At 42.3% G+C, this 12,698-nt stretch overlaps 1 protein-coding gene across 9 annotated transcripts in view; it reads right to left on the bottom strand.

Annotated features, from left to right (window-relative positions):
• Positions 1-7,641: 7,641 nt before the first annotated feature.
• The window catches only part of GRIA4 (glutamate ionotropic receptor AMPA type subunit 4), a 374,556-nt gene continuing 369,499 nt past the window's right edge, over positions 7,642-12,698 (bottom strand). For 4 of the 9 annotated variants that reach the window (XM_077893287.1, XM_077893284.1, XM_077893286.1 and 1 more), the window contains exon 17: positions 7,642-10,118. In XM_077893287.1, coding sequence (XP_077749413.1) covers positions 9,954-10,118 — 165 coding nt within the window. In that variant the 3' untranslated portion in view covers positions 7,642-9,953. The remainder of the gene's footprint in view (positions 10,119-12,698) is intronic. The other 5 variants (XM_077893289.1, XM_077893290.1, XM_077893291.1 and 2 more) reach the window with 4 other exon arrangements.

The raw sequence follows: 12,698 nt of genomic DNA, 5'->3' as shown, positions 1-12,698 counted from the left end.
ACCTGCCGATCTGGCCCAGACACTACACAACTGTGTGAGGCAGTCCCTGCCCCACGTGGCTTAGAGTGAGAGCATCTAGAGTAGACACATGGTAAATGATGGAACAGAACATGGACAGGACTCAGGGGGCCTGAGAACAGAGGGACCAGGTTTTCCTGAGCACGGTTCAGAGTGGGAGTGACCCTTGAGAGGAGTCCTAGGTAGATTGTGCCACCAAAGTCACAAACTGAACAGAGAAGGCTTTCCATCAGAGGGCACTGTGTGGACTCAGAAACTTGGCTGTGTTGGGGGTGAGCAAGTGACTTCCTACAACTGGCGCTGGGGCACAGGACATGGCACTCCCCTGGTGCTCCAAAAAATTCAGGAATTTATATATATAATATTTTACTGTGCTATTTTTAAAAATAAAAATGAATGCACAATGCTTGATGAGCAAGGTATCAAAATTTGAAAATTAAAAATGAATATATTGAAATTCAAAAATGGTGCTGTGCAGATGTTTCAGTAAGCTGAACTAAAAATTATTTAAGATCTATACTTAGTCAAGAAAAATTGTCAAAAATGTCAATTCTCTCAACTGAAAAGATAAAGAAGTGGATTTTAAAAGTATTATTGATGAGTCGGCTTCTATTAAACCAAGAAAGAAAAGAGATCATTTTAATATAAAATAGTCAAACCTAAAAGAATATTTTGGGTTTAAATACACCTATTTTTCAAATTTTCAGTATTTTTTTTTCAACCACCTTAATATTCTGCAATAAAGGTAACCATTAACCATTTAAAAAGTGTAGAAAGGGACATATTTTCTTTTCTTTTACCTTGGGGTCTCAGATGGTTTGCTATGAAACTCTAAATCTTTAAATTTTTGACGCATTTTACAAAAATTTTTATTTTTAAAGATTTTAAAAATGTTATTTACCTTGATTACTGACTTTCTGTTTCCCTGTTAAATTTCACTCTTGCAGCAAAGCCTATTTGGCCTCATTGGCCCTGGAAGAGAAATTAGATTTCTTTAAAGAAATAACTCATTCTTAATGTTCATGCCCATTGTAAATGCTTTTTGAATGAGTAAATGGTTTAAAATGGCCATGGCTCCCTGAAACTGTCCACTCCGGTCTAGAAACATAACCACTGTGTTAGAAAAACTCAGTACCGTGTGCCTCCCTACTCCTCATGCAGAGCCCTTGTGAGCTCCTGGTTACCAAATGTGTGGTTCTCTCCCTGGCTAGCGGCTGGCTGTCTTACAAATTAACCTGGTTCTGACACAGTCGTGTCATGCCCCTCAGGTTAACACATGCCCACCAGACTGCTCCCACACCATTTCAGACACCAGCAGCTGGTAGGTCCCATCTGGCCACACATCAGAGGATCCTGTGGACTCCTCCTCCTTGGAGTTCTCGGACTCCCTTACCTTTGGCATACTCATCACACCTAATGAGTCCACAGTTCAATCACTTTCAGCCCCACCACCCCTGCAGGCTTGCATCCCTCCTGCCCCGGTTGGCAGGTGCAGCCACTTTGTGAGCACGAGGCTCGTGCTGGAAGCCAGCGAGTTGGCATTCTTCTCGCTGCTTGGGAGCACCGCTCAGAGGCAGGCAGTTTTCCCTTCACCTCGCAGCCTGGAGGGGGAGACACTCTTAGCCTGCTGTCTATCCATCTCCCCAGGCAAAACTGTAGTCTGTTCTGGGTAAGAAATCCCTGCAGAGGTAGAGGATCTGTATGCTTCAGCTCCTTCTCTAGAAACACGGATTCCTTCATGCCATGCACACAGAAAGAATTGTTGATCCTACTCCGTACCCTACGACTTTTGACTTGTTGACGAGAGAGGTCAGGGAAGTCATTCAGGGCATGTCGAGTGTCCCCCCCACCAACCTGGGTGGGTGCTGTTCACCTCATGCACACCTGCTCCATCAAAGGGACCCTCGTCTGGTCTTCCTCCTTATTTCTTCTAAACACTCAGTTGAGGGTCATGAAGAAAGGCTTACAAGTGAGTTCAAATTCTCTTGGTGCCCTGGCCTCAGTAATTTCCAAATGCATCATAGCCACACTTAACCTTCAAGAATTTGGTAATATTTTAGCCCACCTCTTGTCACCCACAAGGTCCCTGTCACCAGCACATCACCTCCTCTCTGCTGAAGACCCAAAACTATTTGTGAATCCCATTTCTCCTAGATGGGACTTGTCCTTCTTTGGAATCCAGGGCACCTGGTTACCAAGAACAGCTTTCTGAGTCACACCAGCAAAGTTATGACTGTGTAGATTATTTGGCTTTTGAGAAAATAACTTTTTTTCTTCAGCTTTCTATTTCCTAGGCAGAAGCAGATGCCCAAGGCTTCAGAGATGAAATAAATGTAGTTTTGTTTACAGGGCTCTTAATGAGCTCTGGTACTGTGATAAGTAATCTATAAACATTCATTTTCAACTTCACAGAAACATCAAATGCTAGGTATTCCTGTTCCCATTTTACACATGAAACAACAGTCTTTTTCTAGAGGCCAAAGAGTAAGTACTGAATCAAGGACTTACATCTACTTTTGTCTGGCTCCATAGCTCAAAATTTGTTCTTGGCACTAATCATTGTTGTCAACATAATCCGTGAGTCTGGAGAGATCAAGCAGAGACATTTATAAAAATAGTCGTGGAACAGTGGTAGAAGGCTACACAAGACACGGAAATGAAAATGAGTTATCTTCACACATGGCGAATGAGGGATTGTACCCCAGATGATTTCCAGAACCCTTCTTGATGGATGAGTAGACATTAGAAATAAAAAAACAGGTGAGATATACCATGTTGTGAGCCCATTCAGCTTCTGGGGACTATCTTCCTATATTTATTTTTCCAATTCTGCTTCCCTAAGGTAGAAGCCAATGCTTGGTTTCTGTGTCTCCCTGGCTGTTAGATCACAGGCAACCGAGCACCATGAGCCAGATACTCCTGCCTGAGGTTCGATGTGAAAGAGGCCAAGGGTGCAGCCCAGTTCCTGAGAAGGAAAGAGAGCATCTGGCACCCCACAGTCAGAGGTGGTACACACAGACGTTCCTTGCTCAGCATCCCTGCTCTTGTATATGTGTCCACTGGAGGTTGGACCTGGCTTGGGGGCAGATCAGTGATGTCATTTTCGTGTTGTTCTTGCCTGCTTTGCCTTCAGCCAGATGCTGTCTTCCCCAGAGATTTTGTGAACTATATATACCGTATTTATTAATGAGTTCACGTGCTGCTTAACTGAGCTGGGTGGGCTCCATTGGTTATAGCAAGGACCCGTGTCTGAAGCAGGGGCATTGCAGGGAGAGGTAATCATCAGCTAACTAGAAGGGAAAGAATAAGAAGCGCTGAGAAAACCGTAGCTGTGAGTAGTTATTTGGTGTAATCGGGGTGGAAAGTGAGAGGAGCTACTGGAGATACTGTGACATATAACACACCATGAGTTATTTCAGTCAGAAAGGTGACAGGGTCATAGGTGGTTTAGGAAAACCACCCTCGCAGGCATGTGAAGAATGAACTCTAAGGAGAAACCAGGGAGATGAGAAGAAAGGGAACTTATCAGAGAGTAGGAACTAGAGAAATCATGAGTCTCTGAAAGGGCGGTCATAGTATAGATGAAGAGTGCGGGATGCAGTAAGAAGATATTTAGGAGACACAAGAAATTGAAGCTGTTGATTGACTGGATGTGAGAATATGAAGAAAGGGAGTTCTAGAAGGACACTCATGCTTTAATTTGTGAGATTAGGTAAATGGTAGTGCCCCTCACTGAGACATGGAACTTAAGAGGAGGTAGGAATGCAGAGTAGAATATGAGGAATTGGACGTATTTCAGCTGAGATGTCAAAAAGAAATAACCTGTATGAGATTGGACAGGTGGGACTGGAGTGAAAAGTAGTAGGGATTTCTGAGTTAACAGTACATGGGTTATTGTAGACCTCTTGGTGGTGGTAAGATCAACCAGGTGGAATGTGTGCTACGAGACGAGACAGAGGCAGAGTTTATAACCCTGGGTGATACCAGTATTTGGTTGGAGAAAATGGGGAACATAAAATAGTTGGTTTAGTTCCCTATTGAAAATGTTCAAGTAACACGGCCACATGATTTTTATTGGTGACCTTGGGATGGACATTTTGACGAAGTGATGGAGCCAAATAGAGGAGTTAAATATGGGGTGAAAGGTCTCTCTTTGCAGTGACCAGGGTTTGAAAGGGAGGGAAATTAGTCATCATCTGGTGGAAGATGAGCAGATGAATGATCCTAAGATCAGCTACATGTCTACAGGGGTAGGTGACTTTAATCACACAGGCCAAGACCAATGGGAGGTCAGGGAGCTGCAGGGCTAGGGCTTAAATGAAGTGCTTCCACTGGCTTTGAAGGCGCTCAAGATGATCCTAAGACTTGGGGTGCAGTGGAAAATGAGCTAAATGCCACAATTGCTGATGGACATGGGGCAGTGGCAGAGCGTTCAGCAGACACAGTGGACAAGCGGGTGTCCATCTGACAGCATGGTGGATGACCTACACCTCAAGGGGAGGAGTGTTTATGCCTGAGCGCATGCAGAGGTGTGACTGTCATGATGGCCATGACTTTTCCTTCCAAGATTGTGGTATGCGGAGGGCTGACATCAGGGCATTGGACAGGGCACTGGGGGACAGCTCGAGGGTGCTGGGAGTTTGCTTACTTTGTACCCAGGGCATCAGGGAGAAGGATGTCAAGGTCAGGGAGAGAGGGAGGCAGTGGGAAGATGAACATGGAGAAGGATGAGAAGCGCAGGAGTATATTAAGGGAGAATGTGGGATGAGAGAGAGATTGTGGGGATGATCTCCCTGTGAGGCTGTGACCAAGGATGCTGTGGATGGAGGCCAAGTGGGCCAAGCCTCAGAGTTACTGTGCAGGTCTGAGGCCCCAGGATCCAGAAGTCACCTGCTCTGCTGGTGGTCTCGGAAGATTAGTGCCCACCAGACTCTAATTACGCTTAGATTTACAGACAGGATACCAGTGGGAAGCATGGCTCTGGGAAGTCTTGGGCAGTTGGAACTCTTCAAATTCAACTTTTTAGACATCTGGAGAGCACCAATTTTAAGTGACTGAAGGATTAAGAGAAGCCACTCTGACCTAAATTATTCTACAACCCTTCTTTGTTACAACATGTTGAGACCATTCACATTTACGCTGGGGAACTCGCTCCGAGGAGCTGACACCAGTTTCTGTGTAGGCAATTTCTTTTGAGGGTCTTCAGCAGTCCGTAATTCATTTAGCCAATCAGTTCATTCAATCATATGTTGAAACTCTGATCGCCACTTCTATAGACCTACTCTGCTTGAGAAATAAGTCTCTACACAGTTTTCAGCCATTGCTAAATGAATAGGTACTTTAGAAGTTTTGGTCCAATGAAAAGACATGGAGGAGCAAATCATCATAACCTACTTGAGCAGGCTTCCGTTGTTCAGGATTCCAGGATTACAAATCTCCTAAGTCACCCCCATCATTGAAGCCATGATTTAGGCATTATAATTTAATAGAATATTTATGTATGTTTGTATCATAGAGGTCCTCTCACACCTGCCATCTTCTCCTGCTCCAGGAAAAACTGAACGAGACTCCACTCTTGGCCAGTGGAAGGACAAATCCAATATAAATTTCTGCCCATTTCTGTTGGAAGGAAATATATTATTAGGGTTATTTCTGGCCTCGCATCAACCCAAATATGGGACTTAGAATTTTTTCCTTGACTTCCTCTAATCCAACCACAAATACCAGCCTGTAGCTTGTAGGAAAATTTGTAAGCAGGTCATGGAAGGGGAATATATCTGACATTCATGACGCACCTAACAATGGAAAACCATTTGTGAAAAGCCCAGTTTTCCTGAAGTTCTTTCGGCCACCCAGACCTGAACTACCAACCTGTGCCCAGCTTTCTGTTTCTTAATGTCTCCTTTGGCTTATCTTTTATTTTCCCTAATTCCTCTACCCACCTCTTCCTCCAAAGAATATAAAATCAAAGCAAGATAAAGAGGTTACTCTGTTTCATGGGAAATAGGGAAATAATTTAGTTCTCTGTTGGTTTTTGAGATACAATTTCCAAATTTCATCTTTCACTCTTCCTCATTTATCAATATCTTTTCTTAGGGAAGGAAGTTCTTTTTTGACAAGACTACTGGTACTACCTAGTTAGGAAATATGTAAGCATACCACCTGTCACATGTGCATTGGGTCTGACAAATGCTAAGCATGCTAGCCTGCTGGACCACCTGAAACTAAAACCTGTTTATGAGTGTGCTTGAGAAGGCACACCTTTCACACAGCCTCATATGAATAACACAAATGAGTCCGCTTGATTCCAATTTGTCTTTTCAGAAACCCCCCTGATGTCACTATCATTTAATTCTTATTTATGTTTGCACCTCATTGGTGTTGCAAATTGGGATATTCGGTTTTCTGGGAAAATTAGTAGAGCACTTTTTTTCACTAATACTGCTGTAATATATAAAGTTGTTTTTATGAATTGACAAATATATATTTTAACCTTCTGTGTGCTACACCTTAGGGAAATGGATGAATGAGTTGATAGTCAGCAGGTGGGGAGAACAGGGAGCAGCCTGGAACAAGCATGAAGCTAGTGTTGGAATAGGATGGGGGGGAGGGGCCGCTGGCATTTTTAATTAGTAGCTACTGAATGGAGTGTAGCAAAGTGGTTCTCCCGAGGGTCCTTTATAGCCTTCAAATGTGGTCATTGTATACATTTAACCAGCTGATGTAACTTCAAAATTGGTTTTGCCTGATATATTCAGGAAATTCTGCACTAGATGGTGGTCTTGCTTGTTTTATAATTGAGTTCTTTATGGAACTAAATGTTTTAACTTAAAATGTTTTTAACTTAATTTAAGCATAAATGTTTTAAAATCACATAACCTAGGTTTATAGCATTTACTCAGATTGGAGCCCAGGTAAGGTATCCCTTTACTGATGGCAGATTTCAAATTTGGTTTTGGCAAATTTATTCCATGAGAAATATGGAAATTTAACTATATAGTACTATTACTAATATGGAAAGAAAACACAAAAGGGAAAAAAACACAAAAGGGAGTTAAACTATAAGAAATAGAACTTTTTAACTTCACATCACTTATCCGTTCTGAGTTAAATGAAAGATATCTTTAGAAGAATGGGTAAAAACCAAGCCAAACCAGATCCCTGGTTCAGGTTATCTAATTACCTTCTGACAATTTCTAGCTAAAAAATGATGCCCCAGCTGGGTAGAATGATATGAAATATCATCTCCTCCTTCTAGTGAGATGGACAACATCATCAACTCAGCCAACCTTCAATCTTCTTTTTTCTTTTCTCTCTCTCTCTCTGTGTGTGTGTGTGTGTGTGTGTGTGTGTGTAGGAGTGGTGGTGGACGGAGAGGGAGGGAGAGAATCTCAAGCAGACCTGCCACCCAAGACAGAGCCCAACGCAGGGCTTGATCTCACAACTCCGACATCACGATCTGAGCTGTAATCAAGAGTCAGGTGCCCAATCGACTGAGCCACCGGGGTGCTCCCAGCCTTTCTTTTGACTTGCTATTTACTTAACACGTACTCTAGGGACTATTAGTGAAGAAAGATACTTTCTCCTTCCACTTAGTTAAATTAATTCAATTCAGTTCATTCATTCATTCAACAAATATTTATTAAGCACCTACAATAATGCCAGGCACTGTGCTGGGTGCTGGGGATACAAGTGTGAACAAGAGAGACACAGTCCCTGCCCTCAAGGAGCTTACAGTCTAGAAGTTATACAGACAAGTACACAGGCAAGTACAATGCAGGATGGCAAGTGCTGTGATGGGGGCAAAACATGTAGGGCACCTAACCCAGTCCTGGAGGCAGTGGGCTGGGCCTCACGCACATCTTCCCAGGGTGGGTAAACTCAATTTGGGACTGAAGTTAGTCGGGGAAAGAGACACAGAAAGTGATGGCCCAAGGAAATAGTCAATGCAGTGTCCTGTGTGCTGCTTTAGAGGTTTAGGGGCTGGTGGGTGGGGGAAAGGGAGGGTCAGGTGAGAGGAGTCATGGGACAGATGAGTAGGAGTAGAGACCAGGTCACAGGGGATGTGTCTGCTCTGCTTCAGAGCTTGGGACTTTTCCTGAGGGAACCGAGCGGGAGCATGACCGCACACCTGCACCTGTCCAGGCGCACTCACTGCAGCGCACAGAGCGAGCGGCCGCAAGTCTGGAGGTGCAAGCAGGCGGGCTTCATCCCCCCGCGCCGGCTCACCCCACCTCGCCCCGTGATGCCACAGCCGGTGTCGCTCCAGCCTGGCTGGCAGCTCGTCCCGGAACCTTGTAGGGCCCCCAGCCTCGGAGCCCTGCTCCCCCGAGGCTCTCCACCCCTGCTCCGCCTGGGACAGAGCTTCCCTCGGGCCACCCTCCGCAGTCCTCCTCCCTTGTGCTTTCTGCCAAGATTTCCGCCTCGTGGGATGTTTCGCTGTATGCTCTAGTGCTTCATTATTATTTCAGATGATCCAGACCTTCTCTGAAACCATGTTCATTGAATCTGTACACAACATAAGGTGGTTTTAGGAAATACAGATGGGTATAATTTTCTTCACCCTTTCCAGTTGAAGAAACAAGGACAAATTCTTCACTTTTTTTGTCTACCACAAACTATTAGTGCCTTCAAGTGATTTAAATGGAACAAGGGGAAGAGGGAGGGGGAGAAGCCCAAGAGACACATTACTTGTTGCAGCAAAATACAGTCAAGTAAAATTTCGACACACGATTACGGGGTATGTTGCTGTTAGGACAACGGATGGCTCTCCAACTCAAACACTCCAGCTGCGACAATTTCACCGGCTCACAAGGTAAACATCTGTCAAAGAGGGTAGCTCACTATGCAGAAATAACAAGAGCTAGTTCCATGTTCCAACAAGACCCACACTTGACTTCTAACGATCCCTTCTACAGTCTCATATTTTCTCAAATAACCTTTATAATGATAAGAAAAGAACGTTAAGCTCTGCAGATAGTGTAAGAATGTCCGTTGTTTTATTCTTTTTGGTGGGTACAAAAACCACAATTTTGTACACAGAACAAGATTATAAATAATATCGATAACATGAGTGACCTATAGTCTCTTTTGAATCTACGTCGCAGACTGATGGTTTTACGGTAACGTTGTCTTCGTTTTGTGTGTGTTCTGGGTAGTGAGACAAATGCAATCTGTGGGACACCGACTCATGTGACAGAGTGGAGGTTACGGCAACAAGGAGATGACCAACGGCTTTTATAAAAAAAAGTCTCTAAAGTTTATTACAGTGATGGCATATATATCAATTATTGCAATGTACTGTTCCCTAAGATGGTTAGAAAAAAGAATTGTGTTGTCCTCTACTGAATTTACGTCGGTTAAAAAGCAAGCATGTTTCAGTATTTGTTTTCTCCAAAGTAAGTGTAAATGCTTCCTTTAAATTTTTTTTTTCACAGGATTTACATGTGTGTTTGATTATTTTCTGATCACAGTTTCGAGACGTGTTTTCTCGGCTGGAGAGTCTCCCACGGACTACGTGGGTGTTGGGAGACGCAGGTTAGCATGTTCATGGACTTCTCTAACTAGTCTATCCCTGGCGGTGAACACAGGCCTTTCTGCGCAAGAACTTCACGGTCTGATGCGCTCGCAAGTCTGATTAGTTTTTAAGTCCACTCGAGTGAAACTTGTTGCTGTTAATACGCCCGTCCCAGCTCCCCCCTCCCGCTCCCCGAAAAAACCTAAATTGTGAGTTTTCCTGATATAAAATCTGAGTTTGGGTTTCCGAGCTGAGCTCATGCACGCGTTGCTGCTGCGGAACCGGGAGGATCAGGACGCGCTGCCCGCGCGGGCCGGAGGCCGGGTCCAGGGCACCTGCTCGCTCGGCGCGCCCTGGGCTTTGCTCCCGCCGCTCACCAACACAGTTTGATTAAGGCACTCGATTATGTTTTTGGTTTTTATGGTAGGTCCGATGCAATGACAGCCAATCCTGAACTTTGTCTAATCGCAGTCCCCGTGTGTACAGCCTTGGGGCAGTCGGGCGTCAACACGCGGCCGTTCTCACCCACACTCCCAGTGATGGATAATCTGGCTTTGTTTCTTATGGCTTCAGAAAAGGTCAGCTGGGTGCATGGAAAGGAAACAGAAAGAGTGTGCATTGTTACAATGTTTCTGTTTCTTTGACAAAACGTGACACAACAAACACCAAGATATCAATTATTAGACATCTGCATTTTTTTTTTTTCCAATATTCTCCGGGTCGTGTGAAAACTGCCCATTCCAGGAAAGGAAAGCTCAACTCTAGCAGAGAATCAATTGGTCTAAAGTGTGTGATCTTGCCTGTTCCAGAACTAATTCTGCAATAGTCAAACTAGGTCTTGTTTGGCAAATATGGGCGGGCGGGACGCATTTCGACTTGTGGCCCTCTACAACCTAGTCCTTGGGGTCCAGCTTAGGATCTCCTCTAATTTGACAACGGTTTTAGCTGAACGTCTTGATCTTTAGAAAAGATCTTTACAGCTCATTTGTTATCCTCAAAATGGTGATGAGTTGTCTACATGAACTATGGATACAGCCTATTCACGACAGAGCTTCCTGTCTTTGGAACACAGAGCTATCCACAGACACCTTCATTCATTCACACCAGTATAGACATGACCCAGAACAGCACAGTTAGTGACATAGAGTTCATTCTATGCCTACTCTGGAAGCTGATTCATATCTTAGGGAGCTCTAAGTGTTGAAAGGGGGTTGCACTGAAAGGGAGTGCGTTTCAATTCCTCACCAGTGCTCACTGCTGGGGACCTTCCCAGACTGAGACATTACGGGGTCAGGTCTCTGAAATCCTCATTAAATTCCTGTTGTCTGTCATATTAAGTCAGTAGTGGATAACAATATGACACAGGGGAGAAACAGGCAGTGTTATTATGCAAATCTAATTACTGTTTATTCGTTGTCCTTATATTTTTTTCTAGTAACTGAATTTTAATGTTAACTCAAGAAAATAAGGCAAATTAGATCTTGCCAAAGTGTTATGGCTTATTTATTTCTAATAACTCCTAATATATCTTAATTCTCTCCTGTGAATTTAATTTTACCTCATTCTTTAGGAATTCTATCCCTGTATTTATTCTGCTCTGGAACTGAAATATTAGCATAATTGTATATTAAATAATGAAATCAGTGATGGGCGTAGAAAATGGGATAACATAAAGGTTTAGAGATCAGATACCCTGCTAAAGTCAAACTGCTAGTTAATGACTTATCTATGGTCAAATCCAAGGTTATTATCATAGTTCTTCCTTAGCAAATGGTCTAAAAAAATCAGAAGTCAGGATACAATTTCTATAGAAACTACTCATCATTAAAACAAACCAAGACCAAAGTTCGAATTTGTTCCTTCAGATTTACTTTCAACATTTAATATTAAGTAAAATAATTTTTTTAAAAACTACTGATTTAATTTTGCTCTTTTTTTTGAAGAAGAAGAAGATATACAATTAATGATAGCATTCTAATTTTTTGAGGTTTTTTTTTTTTTCAGAAGGCTTTTGCTATGAAATTTATTTTGTTTCCTTTCTTTTCTTGATGGCCTTTATGGAGAAAGGGAAATACCCCCAACAGGAACCACGTGCTCTCGAGTAACCTCTTCTTCTCCGTAGGTGAATAGAACTGAGCATAATAGTTAATAATTCTTCAACATATCCTTAGTTTTTCTTTAAATCTGGGCATTCTTCATTCTTAGCATTATTTCCTAAACTTATATCTCCTGCTTCTAACATAAAATGTCATATCTATTCAGCTTGCTGCTTAAATCAACTTTCTTATAAATTTACCTGTGGTCTGGGTCTGTTGAGATTGTTGAGGCTAAAGGCTCTGACTTTGTGTTCCCATGAGGGATAATCATTTTTAGAGTAAACATTCTCTATATTGAAGGTTTCAGGTTCTGTTCTTGGGATTCTAGGACAATATTGTTTAGATTATCAAAAATTTGGGTAACTGTGGCCAACAGAGTTTTTGAAAGAACAAAGCCATTTCATATGAGAGTATAATAACAGCTGTCAAATTTTCTTAGGTGAAAATCATTTCATTTACCCTGAATGCCGTTAAGTCTTTTTAAAAATCATGGATATGAAGGCTTTCTTTTTATTTGAGATTTATTATCTTAGAAGTTTAACCCCAACTGTAGAGGCAATTTGTGTGATACATTGTAATGCAATGCCAGGTTCTGACTCCCAAACATTATTACATGTAAACTGTCTGTATATAACCTGGGAATTTAAACCTCTTTAGCAGTTTCCCAGGCCATGAACTGACACCCATGAGTGTTTCTTTCTAGAATTTTCTAATATTCTTTTTCTGTATCTTTGCAATCTTACCCTTGGACCTTGTTGATGGTTACAATGCTTTTGCTTTGCCACAGCAAAGTAAGTTTTAATGAAATGACAGGTAAAACAAAAAACAAAACAAAACAAAACAAAACAAAAAAACCCAAACCAAACCAAATCAAAACAAGGTGTTTTTTTTTTTTTTTGGACATAAAATTCTTTCTAGAATAAAATCTAAATAATTGACTCTGAAAACTTGTCGTGTATTGTTTTTCTCAGTTTGGCAAAATCCTCAATTGTATCATTATTAAGATAACAGCATTTCAATAATGGTCAAGAGACCTTGACACTATCCTTGTTTGTTGTTTTGCTACC

Source organism: Canis aureus, chromosome 3 (assembly GCF_053574225.1).
Source record: "Canis aureus isolate CA01 chromosome 3, VMU_Caureus_v.1.0, whole genome shotgun sequence".
NCBI classification, from domain to species: Eukaryota; Metazoa; Chordata; class Mammalia; order Carnivora; family Canidae; genus Canis; species Canis aureus.
Note: the sequence above shows the minus strand (reverse complement) of the source record. Positions and strands in the feature narration are given on the sequence as shown.